Genomic DNA, 21,798 nt, shown 5'->3' on the forward strand with positions numbered 1-21,798 from the left:
TTGCGAATAATGTTGATCCAACTAATATACTTTGATTTTAAGATTAAGATTTATTTGAGTTCAAAATTAGCCAATCATGTCCATCTAAAAAAAAAAATTGCGATGATAACATTTCCCGGAAAGGCAAAAATTTGTGTGAGACAATTTAACGGGTCGTATTTTATGAAACGGATATCTTATTTGAGTCATCCTTGAAAAAGTATTACTTTTTATGCTAAGAGTATTACTTTGTATTGTGAATATCGGTAGGGTTGACCCGTCTCATAAATAAAAATTAGTGAGACCGTCTCACAAGATACCTACTCTCCCGAAAAAATTACGTATATTTAAAATGTTGTATTTTTAAAAAAAGAAATTGCACATAATGCCTATTTATTTAAAATGATAAAATTCGAACACAATAAACAATAAGTCAAAAATATTTGAGATAACAAGTAAAAGAACAGGTCTCATGTGAGAGTCAGTCTCAAGGTCTCACTGATTTATATCCCTGAGATATGTCGACTCGCTCCATAATTAGATAGAAAAATAATATTTTAACATAAAAAACAATGTTTTTGATGGGATGAGTAGGGTCGGGTCGGGTCGAGTCGGGTCAGATAAAAGACACATCCTACAAATTTTGACTTGTGACAATCTCACGAAAGTTTTTTTTGTAAATACAATTATATGTTTCAAAGCATATGATAATATAACAATACCATACAACAAATTCAAATGACAAGGTAAATATAAGACAATCATTTATAGCCTACCAAGGCAAGAAATACGAGCGGCAATAATTTTTTGAGTAGTTCTCTTGTGAGACGGTCTCGCGAATCTTTACCTGTAAGACGAGTCAATCCTATCGATATTCACAATAAAAAGTAATACTTTTAGCATAAAAAGTAATATTTTTTCATGGATGACTCAGATAAGAGATTCGCCTCACAAAATATGACCCGTGAGACCGTCTCACACAAGTTTTTGTCTAATTTTTTATATCGGACATGTCAGCAATTGCATTTCCTTTACAATATCATAAAAAATCGAATCCGAAAATCCAGAAGATGTCGCGGATCATATACAAAATGTCATTCAATTCTCAAGTGTCATTATCTGGATCAATTACTAAAATGCATGCATGTTCTTTGTTTTAATTAGTTTGAGTATTTAATCTGTCATCAGTTTATTTCCACACTATATTAGTTAATTGATTAACATCGACAAGAAGCTTTTTGAATTCAGTTTATCGCTAAACTAATTAACCCCATCGAAAAAGATTTGAATAAACTTAAAGTGTTTATTCAACCCCCTTCTAAACCCTGGCAGCGTCCTGAGCATAAATTTACCATATTTTAAATGTTTATGCATCATGATCACGATTTTTAAGACTTTATGAAAATATACGTTGCATGCTTGGATTTAAAGAAAATGGCATACGTGCATGATTTTTATAAGTAATGAAATTGATGATGTTTTGAATGATGGGAATTAATTGTGGCTATCGAAGTACATATAAATGCATAAAATAGATTTAAAAACATATATTTACCAATATATGCGGGATCTATTATTTTTTAGTAGATCTCACAACATCGATAAATCTTCACATTTAAATGCAGTAAAAGTAACATGAAATTTTTTCCTTAAAAAAGTGCATTGACACTCACTCTCTTTTCACATTTCCCAAATAAATCGGTTACAACTTTCATCACCACAATCCACTTTATTTAATTCGCATTGATTGTGAAATTTTCTTTTGAAATTATACAGAAAATTAATAAAATGTAAGTTATATTTTTTAAAAAAAAATATTTCCAGCTATTTAAAAGTTTTGTATGTGTCCTTATTTCCCATGTTTCTTTTCGTACACAAGTGGAAAATTGGTAGCTCAATAGCTTTGAAGTGTCGTCCGGATGTGCCCACACACTGTCTGATTCACCTATCGGTGAATATAACAGAAAGTGATGTTATTAGTGTAAGTATGCCGTAAATTTGGTTTGAGTAGATCTCATGTCAGAAGATCTCACGAATCATTATCTGTGAGACGAGTCCAACTCTACCGATTTTCACAATAAAAAGTAATACTCTTAGCATAAAAAGTAATACTTTGTCATAATGACCCAAATAAGATATATGTCTTACAAAATACGACATATAAGACCGTCTCAAACAAGTTTTTGTCATTTGGTTTTAAGAATTTTATAAATGAACCTTGATTAATTTATCCTTAGTTTGCAAATAAATAATAATTTTTTAAAAATAAAATAATTGTACTTGTACTTTGGAAGGGAGGGGCCAGGGTTTTGGTTTATTAGGGTTTAGGCAACAAATGTGGTAATTAATTTTGGTAGTTGAATACACTTTTCATCCTTATCCCAACAACGACTCTAATTAAATGTCATGGTTTTATGCTCTTACCCATCTATTAAGACATAACACAAAAACAAAAACACACGTGAGAAGATTTAACATGTCAATTTTGTGAGAAAAATATTTTGTTTGGATCATCCACGAAAAAATGTTACTTTGTATTGTAAATATAGACAGGGTTCAACTCGTCTCATGAATAAAGATCAGTAAGATCGTCTCACAAGAAGCATATTCTTTAAATAATTATAGTGTTTTTTTCCTATGTTATGTAAAAATGACTCTTTTATGATCGACATATTTTGCTTCAAGATGTAAGGGATTCGTTTTGCTGATCAAAATCTTGGGTTCGAGTTTTGTGAATAAAAACGAACTTCCCTCGAGATTTATTCAATTTCATAATTTTAGTCCAATGTGTATGTGTAAAAAAAGATAGTTTATGAATTGTGAGACCACTACAATTATTGATCAAAATTAAGTCTAAATTAAGATGATAAATATTTAATCTACCTTGGTTGACTCTATATCTATTGTGAATTGAAGACCAAGCTAGCACAAATCTACTAAAAATAATATAAAAAGTGTAACAAAGATATAATAGCACGCAACCAAATGAGTGATACATATTTGTTTGCATTCACGCCAAAAGTGTTATTTTTTATTGTAAACATTGTATAATTGACCTTGTTTTACGAAAAAAATATGTGAGATCGTCTTATAAGAAACTTATTAAAAAAATTATAAAATTGGGTGATATTCTTTTTTTCCCCTTTTTCTATATTGGTATTTTATTTTGTTTTCTTAATCTTAACATTTGTGATTCATTTAATTCATCAAATACAAATAAAACATCATTTGGAACAAACATTATCTCTAAATTAAGATTTAGACAACATTTGGAATAATTTAAAATGAGCTCTATATTAAACGTGTTGCAATTGTTTTTAAAAAATTTAGTATTTTTTGGCCAGGAGAAAGAAAGAAGCCAGAGGAAATGAATTTGAGGGTAATTTGGAATTTGAGAATAACAATATAAGTTATTTTGTTTTATTTTAAATGAAACTGGTAAGATTCCAGTAACTCGATTTAAATATATACGATTTTTTTTTAAAAAAAATTGACATTCATCTTATAAATAGCGAACAATGATTCGATTGATGAGATTTGATATGAGATCGATGATATCGATGAGATTGATATTCAAATATTTCTTCTTATAACGTATCGATTTGAGTCTATAAACAGAACCATATGAAAATAACTAAAATCGATCGTTACAAAGTAGTTATATTACTATAACTCATTCAACGAAACATACTGAACTAAAAATGTCATGCTCTATACATATATGACTAAAATATACTTCTTACTTGTTATAAATAAATAATGAGTTGAAACAAATTGATTCTTAATTTTTTTTAAAAAATTCCACTTATTTTAGATAATGTTTCAATAATGCCAACTTGTGTATAAATTAAGAATATCAACATGCTTTTCTTGATTGTGGATGACAGCATTATGTGAGAAAATTATTATTTAGAAAAAAGCCATTGAGTAATAATTAATTAACTTCCATAATTTTGTGGGAGATTAATGGGGCTACCTAGATTTTGTCCTCTTTTAATTCTCCTTTTCAACTTTTTTGAACTCTTAGTTATTTGTTTGTATATATATATATATATATATATTCCATTAACTGAAAATGACTTTAACTTTATCCATTACATGTGATATTGGATTACACAAAAACTCATGTGAGATCATCTTACATGTAAATTTTGTAAGATGAGTCTCCGACCCGACCCAACTAATGAAAAGTATTAATTTTTATGTAAGAACTATTATTTTGAATTGTACGTATGGATCGAGTAGATCCGTCTCGCAAGAGACCTACACATTATATTATTAGTTTATTATCATTGTTGGAGAGTTTGTAAAAAAGATGCATATATATTGCCACCCTAAATACTAGATCATCATGATGTCAAAGATGTCCGGATTTATAATTATTTGGGAACAATATTTATTTTTTGGGTAGGTCTCTTGTGAGACGGTCTCACGAATCTTTATCCGTGAGACGGGTCAACCCTACCGATATCCACAATAAAAAGTAATACTTTTTGCATAAAAAGTAATATTTTTTTATGGATGACTCAAATAAGAGATTCGTCTCACAAAATACGACCCGTGAGACCGTCTCACAGAAGTTTGTCTTATTTTTTCATGAAAAAACGATGAAAAGAATATATTTAATTATCATTAACTATAAATAATTTTGTTGTTGCACACATATTCTATTGTTCGATTGTTATTTATGGTAAAGTCAAATTAGCATGTGAGGCAATAATTGTTTCGGACAATGCAAGTGTACCGTTTAGGCAGTTTAAACTATTGTGTTACATAAATGGTGGTCGTTATTTATAATTTTTGATAAAATCACAAAATATTATATTATTGATATTTTTTACGATTATTATTTAAGGAAAAATGACAAAGACATAATTTATAATATAATACACATGTTATGTGTGTATATAAATGTATACCAGTCTAAAATGATTATCATAGCATCACATTATTATGTTGGATAAGTGGAAGATGGTGATGTATAGAGAGAGGACTTCAAATTTTAGAATTTTTTTTTACAAGTTATATATATTTTGATGAAAATATAAATAGAATTTGATTTTAAATTAACGTTATGTATATAATTTAAAGATTCACGTATCCAAACTCAAATGTTGGCGTAAGACTGAGCGTTTCGCTTTATCAAAAGTTATAATCAATGATAAACGGTAGAACTCGAATCTTTTAAACTGTAGAACAACTCAAACATCATGATTCGAACAATCTCATAACAAGAAACTTATGGAACCCCAGTAATTGGCTTCAAAAATGTTTCAAAAATTGATAACAGTTCAAGCATCATAATTTGATCGATCTCCTAACGTTAAACTTATGGCAGACCAATAGTTGGCTTAAATAATGTATTAAGAATTTAAAGAAAACTTTAAATCGATTAATTTTCGTAATTTATTTCAAGATTCAAACTTACATATGTACCGAGGTCATGAAAGGGAGAGGAATTAAAAATTAGGCAAAATGACAGAAATAGATCATAGGTGTTTTCCATATTCAAAGGGACCATTCTCCCAATTATAATTTTTTAATATAAAAAATATATTTAACAAAATATATACAATGAAGTGAAAATACATTTCTTTTTGTATATTTTTATTTTTACGATTTTGAACGTTTTATTTATCAAATTTCAGTCTTAATAATTTTTAATATTTTTTCTAATGTAACATGTGTAATATAATGTGATCACTCTTAACACAAAATAATTAAAATTATAAAAATCTAAGGCTGCGATTGGTTTGGAGGATAAAATAATGAAATGATTTAGAGAGAAATGATAAAAAAAATGATTGAAGTAGAAATATAATATATAATGATAAAATAATATTATGTTTGATATGATGGATAAGAATGTGATAATTAATAATTTTTGATGAATTGACAAAATTACCCTTCCATTTGTGCGTCGGCGGCGGTCGGTCGGTCGGAAGTGTCGGTGGTCGGCCGGAAGCGGCGGCGGCGGCGGCGGTCGGCCGGAAGAGTCGGCGGCCGGTGGCGGTCGGCCGACGGCAGGGGTTGGCGGTGGGCGGTCGGTGGAAGGAAGTGATGATGAGTTTGGATTTAAGAGAACGGTAAAATTGAAAAAATAGCATGGATTAAGAGTGAGATAAATAATCCTATGAGATGAGGAGGTATTATTTTAACCTACCTAATATAACCTAATCATTTATAGGAGGGATTGACTTGGTTAAATAAAAAATGTACCAAACGAGTGATTAAGTGGGTTAAAAAAAATAAACCCGCCTAATCAAGACAACCAAACACTGCCTAAAGGTACAAGAGTAGCACTAAAATTTAATAATATGAAATATCAAAATCACAAAAAAACAAATACATGTCACTAAATTTGTAATTTTATATGTAATATAATATAAAACAATATCTATTATTTTATATAAAATAATTATGATTACCAAGAAATTAAATTTCCAGACTTGAATTGTGATTTTTCTTTTTTATGATGTGGGAATATGCAACAGTTATCATTCAATATGTATCGAATAAACGTGCGGACTAAGGTAATAATCTACAAATCACACTAGTCAGTGCCCAGTGCGTCCTACTCGTTCGAGAAGTTGTTGGTAGGGAGAATTGAACTGCTGAATACTGATCAAACATTCACATAGTTCACCAACTCAAACATTTGGTAAGAGAAAAAATATCAAATTATACATTTTCATTCTACCCTTCTTTGTCAGAAGAATTACTTGAACACAAAAAGTCATGTGAGACGGTATCAGAAGTCAATTTTTTTTTAAATATATTTTATTTGAGTCACCTATAAAAAATATTATTTTTATATTAAAATTATTACTTTTGTTCTAAATATGGACAAAATTGACTCGTCTCACAAATAAAAATACATGAAACCATTTCACAAAATAACTCTCGCTTAAGACCATTTTTCCATCAATAAATACTAGTCGTACACAATCTAATCGGTAGCTTTAAATTCATTTGACATTAACTTAAAATTAATATTATATATATATATATATATTTAAAAATCAAGTCAAATAAAAAAACTTCAAAATTTGAAATAAATATTTCACACGAAACTTACCTCCCGTATTTATCATAGTGATAATTATGGTCTTCTACGAGGCTAAAGTCTAACTAGACTTTGAATCTTTAGCATTTGATATTAATTCGATTCGATGTTTGAAATCGACCAATATATGTTGAAGTGATGAATCGATTTCATTTTTCATATATTTTCGACGTATATATAAAGTTTGAAACGACATATCGAATATTCGACGATCAATTATAACAAACTCTCTTTCACGTATATATAAAGTTTGAAACGATATATCGAATATTCGACGATCAATTATAACAAACTCTCTTTCAACGACAAAAAATAAAATTTTTAATGGATAAAAGGTACCTAACTCAAAAAATAAAATATGTATCAAAATATTTAAATAAAGAGAGATAAATATATGTTTTTTATATAAAAAAGTTCACTTTTTTCTCAAAAAAATTAAATATTTATATAAATAAATCAATTCTTGTTGTAAACTTCGAAAAGATTGAATCTTAAAAAATAAAAAAGTAAAAAAAGAAAAATCTTTTTCACCTTTTAATAAACTTCTAAAAGATTGGGTCTTTTTTAGAGAAAGAGTGGGGTGTGAGTTATGTCACATCCTTTTCTTCTTCAAGTTATTACTAAAATATTTCAGGAATATTAAATTTGGTACTAAACTGAGAACTTGATTTGGATTGTTCAGTAATTTTGTTTTGAATAATTCTTGTGTGAGACGGTCTCCCGAATCTTTATCTATGAGACGGGTCAACCATACCGATATTCACAATAAAAAATAATATTTTTTCATTATTGACCTAAATAAGAGATATATCTCACAAAATACGACCCGTGAGACTGTCTCACACAAGTTTTTGTCTTTTGGTTTTTGTGTCTTCTAAAATATTGTATATTAATTTATGTAAAACCTAGTGTTTGTCACTTAGACAAAAATTACAATCGTTATATTTTAATAATATCTCAATAATTATACTACTTGTAATAAATGAGAATCGAATTTATGACTTTAATTGTAGGATCGAGTGCTGATCGTTTTACGAAAAGTTACAGTTTGTATTAATGACGCAACTCAAATATCTCAAATCGTAAAACAACTCAAGCGACATGTTTCAATTGTTCTAGACACCCGGGACAATTAATTGTACCACGACAATTTACTTAAATTGTCTCACGAGTTTATTTTGTGATACAAATCTCCTATCCGACTTGACATATTAAAATTATTATTTTTTGTTTCAAAAATATTATATTTCATTATGGGTATGAATCGAGTCATATCCGTCTCATGAATATAAATCTGTGAAACTATCTCGCATAAAATTTATTTTTAAAAAAATCTTATTATTGTTCGAAAATACCTATTATTCGTTAGAGTAGGTCTCTTGTGAGACGGTCTCACGAATCTTTATCTGTGAGACGGGTCAACCCTACCGATATTCACAATAAAAAATAACACTCTTAGCATAAAAAATAATATTTTTTCATGGATGACCAATAAGAGATCCATCCCACAAAATACGACTCGTACCGTCTCATACAAGTTTTTGTCTATTCGTTAAACCGATCGACACGGTCAATTAATAAATTTGTTCGAAATTTTGGTTTTCAAAAAATAGAGTGGTGGGTTAGATTAGATTTCTCAATTTAGCTTTAAGATTTGGATAGAAGTACAATGGGGTCGTAAATATTGGGCCAAACAAAATATTGGGCCTCTGTTTGCTATTTGTTTGGAATTGGATGGGCTAATCAGCCCAACAAAAATGTACATTCACTACGTGACGAGTTCAGTCGGATTTGGAAGAATTCAAAATCACAAATATATTTTCGGGTGTTTTATAAAATAAAATCGAATTTTATAATGAAATTTGGGTTTAAATAAAATTTGTTTAACTCGAAATTTTTTTATTGAAATTGGTTGGATCCGAGAGCATTGTGGAATTTCGTATTTGAATTAAAATATTTGAGTTATATAATTATTATCAATTATAAAAAATTAGTAAAATGACGAACACTTGATTTCACGTATAAGTTATAACATCTTTTTTAGATTTTTACATATTGTACTAAACTTAACACCTTTTACCCTGGAGCGACAATGGTGAGGAATATAAAGTATTGGAGCAAAAACTTGTGTGAGACGGTTTTACGAGTCTTATTTTATGAGACGCATATCTTATTTGGGTCATACATGAAAAAATATTACTTTTTATGCTAAGAGTATTACTTTTTATTGTGAATATAGGCAGTGTTGACCCGTCTCACAGATAATGATTCCTGAGACAGTCTCACAAGAGATCTACTCAAATATTAGAGTGAGATCTCTTCAGCTGACTGACTTTTTTCATATGAAGATTATGTCTTTTATGAGATCGTTTCACAGGTTTATGTTCCTGAGATGAGTCGATCCGACCATATCTTCCATGAAAAATTATACTTCTAACATTAAAATCAATATTTTTTAATGAGTTGGGTCGGATTGAAAATATTATCATAAATTTATCCGTGAGATAGTCTCACAAGTTTCTGAATTATATTAAAGAGAACCATGTTTATAAATAAATAGTAATTGAATGAAAATCAATTTTTTTACTTTGTTGATTATTTTAAAAAAAAAATTGATTATATAAAATGTATATTTATATGTGTTTTCTGTTTGTTTGTGTCCAAAATAGTTGATAAATCCATGTTAACATGTTCATGTCCATGCATTTAGATTAATACTCCCTTTGCAAACATGATTGAAAAAAAAATCCCAACTAATATGGTGTGATGAAGAAATCCAGATACAAAAAAACTTCGCGTTGTATTTGGATTGATGGATTTGAAGATAAAATTTCAAAGTCACGATAATTTGTTCGAGTGAATCTACTTGCATATTTATTTCGAATCTCCATTAATTTTTTTTAGTCATTATAGTGTATTTCAATTCCATTTCAACATAAATTCATTTTAAAGCTCAAATACTTCATCAAATCCAAATCTTTCGATCTAAATACAACATCAAATAACTCGTTATGGAAATGTAAGAGCAAATGATAAATGAATAAATGCAAGAGCCATCGAAATCAAAACATATCATGTTCTTGTCTCGATGTCTGTGTATCATTGATCACTACACCGTTTTCTAATACGAATAAGAGAAACATCACTTGATTTTCACGTGGCAACTATGTGATAGAAACATAACACACAAATTCATATTATCCATCAAGAAAATGCAAGACTTACAACTAAATTAATGAAAAAAACCAAAAAACTTCAAATACTCTATATGTCATATTCTAGTTATGTCGTATATTTAAATGTCCATTTTACATAATAATATAATCCATGTAACATGTGTTATTATACATTTTCTAACAAGATTTTCAAAATAACAATTGATTTTTTGTCTATTTCTTAAGAAGATAAGAATCCAACATAAAATGTCTCACATGGAAATACAAGACCTATAAATCAGTGAATGAATGCAATTAAGGACCGATAAAAATCTAAATAAACTAAAATTTTGCAAGGAAATCGAGTGAAAATATCAATTATAGTTGAATTCTTTCGACGTTCAAATATTTCGAAAACTCGAGTCATGCATTATCAACTATCAATAGATTTGTCAAGATGCTTAATAAGTGGAACATCTTCTACAATAAATAGAAAGTTTTAAAATTTATTAATGACGTAATTATGAAATAATTTTCGAATTAATGATGTACTTTGATATTAGGTTCGAGAATAGGTCTTTTGTAAGACGGTCTCACGAATCTTTATTTGTGAGACGAGTCAATTCTATCGATATTCGCAATAAAAAGTAATACTCTTTCCATAAAAAGTCCCATAAAAAATAATACCTTTTCATGGATGATTCAAATAAAAAATCCGTATCACAAAATACGATATGTGAAACTATATTACACAAATTTTTACCTAGTTTCGGAGCTCACAGATGGCTCGTAGGGGAATGAAGGGACTCAATGGATTAGAAGACGTGGAGGCACATTTTGGTGCCTCTCCAGGTAACTTTATCATCGTTTGCCCGATCTGCCCGAGCTGCCCGCCTTCTCTATTTTTACTTAAATTAATTTCTGACCCTATACGTACGATCGTTTGTCTCTATATCTCGCCGTTTTCTCTCTCTGAAACCTCTCGCTGTTTCTCCTACTGAATCGGAAAATTTTGCAGGTCCTTTTTTGTCTATCCTTGTTCCTCTTCTCAGGGCGCGTGGACGTGTATGCGCGATTTTACGTTTTTATTCTGCTAATTGCACGTGAGGGTTAATCTCGGTTTCGAGGTTGGTAACTCTTTTTTTTTTGATTGGTTTGCTTGTTATTTTCGATCTGAAAATTTTAAACTTGAATTTGATAGGCACGGAATAGGAGAATCGAATCTGTGAATGAGTTAAAGCTGGATAAATTGCGGTTTCAATATAATTGAGGTGATCTAGGGTTTTCTCTGAATAGGGGAATTCGGGTTATTTCTGGGTTTTTCCGGTTCTTTTAATTTGGGGATGATATTATGTTATTGAAGCGGGGTTAGGGTTTGGGATAAAATAGTGATTTTGAGGGGGTCATTGGAAATACTTGATGGTTGAAATTGTGGTGTCGGGCGGAAAAGGAATTGTCCGAAATGAGAAAAAAAAATTTTTGATATGCTTTGACGGCTCGTGGGACGGATAGAATTGTAGGAGTTCAAGGAGTGTGGTTAGCACATGCGGTCGGTCCTGCCCGCGGCGACTGAAGCTGTTGGGGGTTATCATCATTCTTTTCTTGCTTCTTCTGTCACTGCCAGCACACCTGTCGATTCTTTCTGCAAGGTATTGCCTTGGTGGGTTTTAAATTTTTGCCTTCGTGTAGAATCTTTCATTCTGTTGCATTTGGACGTTGTTGAATTTTTTTCTATTTGCCCTGTGACATCAATATATCACTGAATGGCTTTAGTGTACTTTCCATGTATTAAGATATGGTTATGATGACTGAATTGAAAACGTAGCCTGATTGTTTGATGAAATCTACAGTCGATTTGTTTGTAAGTTTGTCAATTCTCAAGTTGAACTTTCTTAATTTGATGTTCGAGTAAAAAATGGTTGCTAGAGGGTTTTCTTATTCGGTTCATGCTTCAAACAATAAAGTTTCACCATAAATGCTTTTCCTTTTTGTAGAAAATACAACAGTCTGTTTTCGTGCCAAAGACATCTTGGTATTAGAATGACATTTATTTGAAATATTATAGTGACTTCAAAGATGTGGAAAATATTCGTAGCATTTGTCCATTAATGAAGTGAGATAAGTGCAACTTATTGGCACTAGGCTTTGTGCAGGTTCCTGAGGAATATGCATTTCGGTCAATTGCAACCCTATACTTATTTTCCCTCACACATTTTGTTTATAAAATCTAATTTGCCATTTATTTTAATATTTTATTACTAATAACGTGTTGTCCAAATTTGATTGACTCCTCTCTGCTTTTGCCTCCAACACCTCATTTTGTTCATGCTATGATCATTTCCTCAACATGTTTTATTACATACTTCTTTCCGATCTATGGTATCCCAAAAGCAGGGGAGAAATTTATAAGACTTAGATCAGTATGAGGCAGGAGAAGTGTCTATCACAGCACACGACCTCGTTCAAGCTTTAAGGAATGTCATCTTGTCCTGTTGGTAGGCCTACTGACATTCACCAAGATGATTACCATAGTCTGAATTTATTGCTTGCGCTAATAAATTTCACAGTAATTCTGTGCATCTGGGCAAAACTGCTTTGATGCTAACAGACCTTTTTTTTTCATTTTTTTTTTGCATCAGCAGATGAGGTGATAGTATACACCCGTTTGAAACAACATCCTTATCAACCTGTCTTTGACACTTTGTTTAATATATATGAATGGTTGAGGTAATGATAGAAGTTTGTTCAGAACTATTATATGATCTCCATGCATTTGACTCTACTCTTTCTTTTATTGTAATCGATGTAGCTATAAAATTCTTTCGTCAACCTGTCCTCGACGGGACTTTCATAAGACGACGTAAATCAGTTGGAGTGTTGAGGGGCAGGGGGATTTAGAAGTTTTGATCATATTGTGAAAGATCATATCTATGTTGTTCCGAAGCAAAGTTTTTGTCAAACTATGTTGTACTGTTCGTATTTTTATGGGTAGAAATGCATGAGTAATGATTCACAGTTATCTAAGATGGCCTTTTGTTGGTTTATCTTTTACATTGTTTTTTTAGGAACACGGTGATGATAAGTTAAGTCTGTTCTTTGTCCTCTCATCTCTGTCGATTATTTTCAGTAAGACAATATGGTGCATACGTATTTTTATGTTTGCGGATACAGGAAAATTATTTGCATCAATCCAAAATCTATTCATGGGCCATTGTGGCAGGGGTGTTGTGTGAATGTCCAAAAATATAAAAGCACATATTTGATGATACCAAACATTTGTACCAGACCCTCGTTTTATTTCCCATCTACCCAAATCTCAAGAAATCTTCTCACTATATCTCTGCCAATCATTGTCTCATTCTTCGTAGATCCTCGGTGGCATGGAAACGATACTTTAAATTATTAAACTAAATGTTTGTCTTTACGATTTTGAGATACTAATAATATCAATTAATATTAATACAATTGTAGGTAGTAAAGAAATTGAGTTCACTACAGATTGTGACAATTTTGGACATGAGTTTGGAAGTATGGCCACTTATTCTCTGTCTTTCCTTCTGTTTCATATTTTCTATGCCATTTGGTCTATGAAGTGTGATGTGACTTTGCTGTGTTGTGCAATATATCCTACCAGTAGTAAGTAGTAAGTTCTCTCTTTTTTCAGGAAGATCGCAGAATAAGTGTTGGCAATTGTGCTCTTTTCAAACCTTCCCAGGATTCTCCTCCTTTCATTGGTTTAATACGTTGCTTGACATTGAGCGAAGAGAATAATTTGCATCTAGGAGTGAATTGGCTTTATCGACCAGCTGAATTAAAGCTTGGAAAGGGCTCTCTTTTGGACGCTGCTCCTAATGAGATTTTCTATTCCTTCCACAAAGACGAAATTCCTGCTGCTTCACTTCTTCATCCTTGTAAAGTTGCATTTCTACCTAGAGGCGTAGAACTGCCCACAGGGACATCATCTTTTGTTTGTCGACGTGTATATGACATAGCAAACAAGTGTTTATGGTGGCTAACAGGATCAAGATTATATTAATGTGAGTTGCTGTTGTTGAAAAAGTTTTTCTTTAAACTATAATTTCTATAACCGTAACCCCCCCAACCCTCCGGACAGATGCACATAAAATACTAAAAAGTTATTTTTATGTGCCTTGAGTGTGATCAGAGGATAGGATACTTTAGGTTTTTATCTGTGTGGTTTTTTTATGGTGATAGTGTGATACTGAGATGCACAGTGGTTTTGCAGGAGCGACAGGAAGAAATAGACCAGCTTTTATACAAAACAAGGACAGAAATGCATGGTACATTGCAGCCTGGTGATCGTTCTCCAAAGCAAGTTAATAGTCCATCTTCAACTGCACAATTAAAACCCGGTTGTGATAGTGGTCAAAATAGTGGGACATCCATTCCTTCTCAAGTTAAGGGAAAGAAGAGGGAAAGAGGAGATCATGTTACTGATCCTGTTAAACGAGAACGTTCATTAAGACTTGATGAAAGTGAATCTGTTCAGTGCAAACCTGGAACTAATTTAAAGTCTGAGATTGCACGAATAACTGAAAAAGGAGGAGTTACAAATTTGGATGGGGTTGAGAAACTCATTCAGCTAATGCAATCAAGCAGAATGGATAGAAACAGGGATTTGCTTGCCCGTTCCATGCTTGCAGGTGTGGTAGCTGCTACCGATAAGGCTGATTGCCTTGATGGGTTTGTTCAGCTGAGGGGTTTGCCTGTTTTGGATGAATGGCTCCAGGATATTCATAAAGGGAAGATTGGTGATGGTTATAATTTAAAGGATGGTGATAAATCTGTTGAGGAATTCCTTTTAGTTTTACTTCGTGCCCTTGATAAACTTCCAGTTAATCTCCACGCCCTTCAAATGTGCTACATCGGTAAATCTGTGAATCATTTACGATCGCATAAAAACTTAGAAATTCAGAGAAAAGCAAGAAGTTTAGTTGACACATGGAAGAAACGTGTTGAAGCTGAAATGAATAGTATTGACACAAAATCTGGTTCAGCACAAACTATATCTGTGTGGCCTTCCAAATCACGTCTTCCAGAAGCGTCACAAAGTGGGAGCAGAACTCCAAGTGGGTCAGATGTTGCCATGAAAAGCTCAGTTACGCAGAGTTCTGTATCAAAAACTACGTCAGCAAGGTCTTCACATGGGGAGAGTAATGTAAAGTCTGCAACCTCTTCACCCGAGCCACTAAAATCATCTTTATCGCCTGCATCAGGCAAGGAGAGCCAGCCCAGAGTTTCAGTTGGAGGCACTCCTGATGTCCCTGTTATTAGGGAGGACAGGAGCAGTAGTTCTAATCAGTCTAATAATTGCAGTCAGTCTTTGTCAGGGAAGGAGGACGCGAAGAGTTCCTCTGCAGGTTTAACAACTGTTAGTAAGATATCAGGCGGCACTAATCGCAACCGAAAAGTCAGTGGTTTTTCCATGGCCCCGGTGTCTGGAAGTCAGAAAGAAATTAGCTTCAGCAGAGTTTCTTCAGCGCACAAAAGTATTGTTTCAGAGAAGTCACAGTCTCCTTCAACATGTGAAAGGGTTCTTGATGGTCCCGTTGCTGAGGGGAGCATTCATAAGCTAATTGTTAAGATACCAAGCCGGGTACGAAGTCCTCCACATGATGTCAATGGAGAATCTCTAGAAGATCCTGCCTTGGCCAGTCGAGTTTCTTCCACAGTGCTTTTTGACAAACATGGGCAGTTTGACCATACTTCGAAGGACAAGAGTGATGCCTATAGATCTAAAGTTGCTTCAGATATGAATCAGGAGTCGTGGCAGCATAGTGATTCTAAAGGTTTATTAACTGGGTTAGGAGAAGTCGCCGGGTCACCTACTGCTCTTCCTGATGAAGAGAAAAGTATGTCAACTAAGGATTCCCCAACAAATCATTTGAAGTGTTCGAAGTTACATGAATCTTCTTTCAGTCCCATGAATGCTTTAATTGAGAGCTGTGTTAAATATTCTGCAGGAAACTCATCCTTATCACTTGAGGATGAGGTTGGAATGAACTTACTTGCTAGTGTTGCTACCAGGGAAATGTCCAGATCTGATTTGATTTCTCCGACCGATTCTCCAGAAATGAGTGCCCTGGCTGTCGAGGAAAATGGCATTGTGGATGAAGCAAAGTCTAAGTCTTCCCTTGAAAAGCATGGGTCAGCAATTCAAAGTCAGTTCTGCTCTGACGCCGAATGTGATGATAAGAATCAGCCTGCTTTAGACAGTAATTCATTGTCTGATGACGATTTGCATCTGCTTAAAAAATTATCCATCAAGTTCCCTGGGGACTTACAGTGTCCTCCATCCCGTTTTTCTGAAGATATACTAGCTGGAGAGGGCAATAACCATTTGGAATCTTCTCGTATAGATTTCAGAAAAAGTGAAGACAGAGAGTGGGAGACTTGTGATAAATCTAATGAAAAAAATGGTGCTACTTCTTTGACACCTACACTCTCTATAGACAAGTTAAGAGATGATCAATGTAATGGAGAAATTCATGAGGAGAAGGTCAATTTTAGTAATACTGGAACTAATAGTGTTTTGAAATGTGAAAGTGAGGAAAATATTGCCATGGTGACTGGGGAAAAAGCTGATATTGGTGCCGAAGAGGGTAAACTAACAGTTGATATTACTGAGTCCAAACTGTTGTGTGAAGGTGACAGTAAAAAGGATCTAACTGATGCACAGCAGAAATTGAGTACAAATATTAAGCTTGAATTTTCAGAAAGAGACAATAATGTCAAGTTGCCCCAAAGTGCACATGGGCAGAACTCGGTGTTAGAAGGTGGTGATGAAGTCAAATCACCTGATAGAGATGATGCTAAGAGTTGCACGAATGAGCTTAATTTACCAAACTTTGATGCGGAAATCAGCAGGGATTCTGATATTGAAAATCATAGCATATATGGGTTTTGTTCCACATCTAACAATCAGAGAAGTGATAAAGATGCCAATGTGGACACGTCAAAGATTACCGAGCATATGCCACTTTCTGAAAATGGATGCAGTAGTTCTGTGAACCATGAAGCACAACAAAAGGCTGAGTTCAAGGGATCTAAGTCTGCCAGCGTGCGATTAGATGCAGCAGAGAAGTGTACTTCCGATACTGTTGAGGCTCCGACTTTTGCTACAAGAGAAGCAGATCCTAATGTCAAAATAAAGTTCGACTTAAATGAAGGTTTTAGTGCCGATGATGGGAAATATGGGGAGCCAGTCAATTTAGTTTCCTCGCTTTCAACAGCTGCTCACATGATGAACTCGATAACATTTTCTGTAAGTTCTGTTCCAAGTGGCCATCCTGCTTCCATAACAGTGGCCGCAGCCGCTAAAGGTCCATTTGTTCCTCCGGAGGACTTAATGAAAATCAAGGGAGAACTTGGATGGAAGGGATCTGCTGCAACTAGTGCATTTCGGCCTGCTGAACCCAGAAAATCTCTTGAGACGCAAATTGGTTCTACAAATATACCGTACACTGATATTTCTACCAATAAACATGGTCGAATTCTCTTGGATTTTGATCTAAATGTGCCTGACGAAAGGGTTCTTGAGGAATTGGCTTCTCGAGATTGTGCTTTGGCTGTTAATTTGACAACCGATTATGCAAGTAAGCATGGTACTTTGCTGAATGAAGGCCCGGGTTCTGTGCTTTTACGTGGCTCTGGAGGTTTGGATCTGGACTTGAATAGGGTTGACGAGGCTAATGATAATGCGCACTGCTCTATCAGCAGCTATCATAAAGGGGAGAATTCCATCGCTCGTATTAAACCATTTGCTGGTTTACCTACAGGTGATATTCAGAGGGATTTTGATCTAAATGATGGGCCTGTGGTTGATAATACTAGTGTCGATCAGTTTTCAATCAGTAAGAAAATCAAGGGTGGCTTACCATCTCAGTTGCCTTCTGCAGGACTTAGAATAAACAGTCCCGGGTTGGGGAGTTTTTCTTCTTGGTTCCCTCCTGGGAATACATACTCAACAGTAGCAATACCATCAGCATTACCCGATCGAGTTGACCAGACTTTTCCAGTTTTTCCACCTGGTGCATCCCAAAGAACTTTTAGCCCTATTGGTGTTCCCCCTTTTACTCCTGAGCTCTACCGAGGATCAGTATTATCATCATCTCCCGCAGTGCCTTTCCCATCTAGCCATTTCCAATTTCCAGTCTTTCCTTTTGGGACTACCTTTCCGCTTCCGTCAGCCACCTTTGCTGTTGGTGCAAACGCTTATGCAGATTCCTCATCTGGTGCAAGATTGTTTGCACCTTCAGTAAATCCGCAGTTTCTGGGACCAGTTGGTCCAGCGCAATTTCAGAGACCATATGTGGTTAACTTTCCAGATAGTGGAAGCAATGGTGTGATGGAGAATGACAGAAAGTGGGGCAGACCAGGTTTGGATCTCAATGCCGGCCCTGGAATCGTGGAAAGTGAAGTTAGGGAGGAGTCATCAGCGCGACATTCTGTTGCCATTTCACAAGCCGTGGTAGACGAGCAAGCTCGGATGCTTTCAGTTTCAGGTGGAATTTCGAAGAGGAAGGAGCCTGAGGGAGGTTGGGACAACGAGGGTGTCAGATGAAAACAATTTTCATGGCAGTAGGAAATTTGGTGCATACCAGTCTCTATAACTCTTGTAAGTGTATTTTAATGCAATATGGCATAAAAAAGGCATTTGTTGAGAGAAACTCCTAATTTTGTATGGTGGTAATCTATATGTTTTAGTAACAGATCATGCTCTTCTTTTACTACAAATTAATCTCTTCCACATTTTCTCAGCTGCATACTGTGCATGTGCTCATTTCACATTTATCCAATTATCATCTACACATATGGACGCTGTCACGTACTTCCAGTTTCTCCATACAAGTTGTCCTAATACATTGAGATTGGTGTTTCTATGCAAGTTTTTATTTAGCATTGAAAATAAGAACCGTGATTTTGTGGTGACATCCTTTTGTTTCCCATGGGGATCACAAAGAGAGTTTCAAGTCAAAAAATTTCTTGCGATGAGTATGTAATGCCGTGGATTTGAGTGTAGTTTCCCGATATCCTTTTGGGTAAATTTTCTTTTTAATGAGTGAGTGTGTATACGCTGCAAGAGAAGCGTTATATTTTTGTGTTCAGATATCAGAAATTTGATTTTCAAGTAAAGCTTGTAATATTCACTACTTATCTATGATTGTATGCAATTGCATTTTGTTTATGAAGGAGCTGGTTGTGTCTTTTCTTTGCTAATAAGACTCGTTATTTTGCTCTAGTGTTTGAAGCCCATTTCTGAACCATCACGCTGCCGGTTAGCTCTTCAGGAAAACTCCGCAGTTCGGATTGTGCGAAAGGTCGACGAGCTTGTCCTTTCGGACTAGTGAATCTGAGGCAACTAGTTCTTAAAAATTGGCACCAAGGGGAAAACCTTCAACGATCGAGCTCGTGCTTCTAACCTCTCACATCTGCATCTTTCTCAATACGTATTTATGAGTAGGTTTTAACCTTATTTTGTAGTGGTATAACAGCACGGTTATTAATCTTGCCCCAGCACTTACTGCATAACATGTCATATACTGTACGTGTTATTTGAAATTTCACTTCGAGGATCTTATAATGTATATATTTTCGGTTTTTATGAGATGGACAGAGACATAAAAATGGCAACGACGACGCGGTTTTGAGGTGGGATTTGCCGTTGGCATTGCTTGGTTCATGCTGGTTCGATGAATGCCAAGTTGTACATTTTGTTTTCTTTACACATTGGCTGACAATATAACTAAAATCTAGAACACGATGATGAGCTTTGCAAGTAAAGTATGTTTTTGGAGTTGGGTCTGGAAAATATTCTGCAAACATAGTGTGTTTTTAGTTTTGGATTGTCATAGAAAATGATTGTTTTTCGTAATAATTTACTTTTCAAAGCCAAATCGGTACAAGCCCACATGATAATAATACATGGAAAAACCCACTAATAAACTATCTCAAATGCAATCTTGATGCAACCATATTTGCAACACAAAAATTTGTGTGAGATGGTTTCACATGTCGTATTTTGTAAGACAGATTTCTTATTTGGGTCATACATGAAAAATATTATTTTTATGCTAAGAGTTTTGTTTTTTTTATTGGGAATATTAATAAGGTTGATCCGTCTCACAGATAAAGATTCGTGAGACCGTCTCACAAGAGACTTACTCTATTTGCAAATAGCTCACATATTGGCTATGTATGCATGTTGAGGAATTCACAAGGCCAAGCGATTGATGCAGTTTTGCAGACTACATGGGAGTAATAATCAACCGTAGCTGAAGCGATGGGTATCGGAGAAGCTCTTACTTGGCTAAAGAATTTGCATATCTCAAATGTTATAATCGAATTTGATGTTTCGTTGGCGACTGATACTTAAAATAATCCAAAACTAAACCACTCCAACTTAAGTTAGTTTGTCGAAGATTGACTATCCTCGTACAAAGATATAACATCTTGTACTTTTGTTTTTGTGCGTAGGTCAGTAAACCCAAACTGTCCAAGCTCTAACAAGTCCGACTGTTCCTTGCCTGATCTTATAGAAATGACCACCACCCTCCTACAATTCTTTTGGATATTGCTTAATATTAATTCCATGTTTTATTAAAAAAAAATTAGAGCATTAAAGACTTTGAAGAATAAAGAGACATTAATTAGCCGGATATATTGTCCTTGCTATAATTTAGTAAGATAATGTTTTGTTGGAGGGATAAGGTGGGTTTATGATTTTTTAACCCACTTAATCCCATATTTGGTAGGATTTTTATTTAACCGGCCTTCTTATTAATGATTAAGTTATATTAACTGTGATAAAATAATCATTTCTCACCGGTTAGGATTATTTATCATACTCTTAATCCATCATATTTTTCCAATTTTACAATTCTCCTAAATCCAAACTCACCACCACTTCCTTCACCACCGTCGCCGACCATCGCCGCCCACCGCCGACCACCGACCGACCGACCCTTGATAGACCACTGCCGCCGACCATCGCCGCCTCCGCTGCCGACCACGCCCTCCTCCCGCCGGCCGCCGTCGCTTCCAGCCGGCCGAAAGCCGCCGCTGTCGGCAATCACACCGCCAGCCGACCACCACCCACCGCCGCAAAAGTGTAAGGACAATTTTGTCAATTAATCAAAAGATTATTAATTATCTCATTCTTAATAATCATATCAAACATAATATTATTTTATCATTATATATTATATTTCTATTTCAATAATTTTTTTTATCATTTTTCTATTAATCATTTTTTAATTTTATCTTCTAAATAAACGTAGTTTTAGAGAAGTTGACTTCAAACTTTTGAATTATTTCAGCAATTTGAACTTCAAATTCATTATTTATTTTAAACTTGAAAATATCAATCAATAATATATGTATATTTATTTAATTAATTAATGATACCATTTATCTAATTTTTTTCTATTCTTAGCCAAAAACCAAAGCAAAATGTGAATGCAATATTCTTGTTTTTTAAGCTAAAAAAATTTAAAAAATGAAATAATGCAATAAAAAATTGACACATATATCATTAAATAATTTAGAAATGGGTTTCACATAAAGCTCAAAATGAAT

The 21,798-nt window shown here is 33.7% G+C and overlaps 1 protein-coding gene across 1 annotated transcript; it reads left to right on the forward strand.

Annotated features, from left to right (window-relative positions):
* The first annotated feature begins 11,716 nt into the window (after positions 1-11,716).
* Positions 11,717-18,844, forward strand: LOC142520770 (uncharacterized). The gene is given in 5 exon segments (XM_075623894.1): positions 11,717-11,849; positions 13,672-13,728; positions 13,865-14,218; positions 14,220-14,237; positions 14,447-18,844. Coding segments are annotated over 5 exon segments (4,872 nt in total). The 5' UTR covers positions 11,717-11,744; the 3' UTR covers positions 18,785-18,844.
* The last annotated feature ends 2,954 nt before the right edge of the window (positions 18,845-21,798 follow it).

The sequence above is a fragment of the Primulina tabacum genome, chromosome 12 (genome assembly GCF_025594145.1).
Source record: "Primulina tabacum isolate GXHZ01 chromosome 12, ASM2559414v2, whole genome shotgun sequence".
NCBI classification, from domain to species: domain Eukaryota; kingdom Viridiplantae; phylum Streptophyta; class Magnoliopsida; order Lamiales; family Gesneriaceae; genus Primulina; species Primulina tabacum.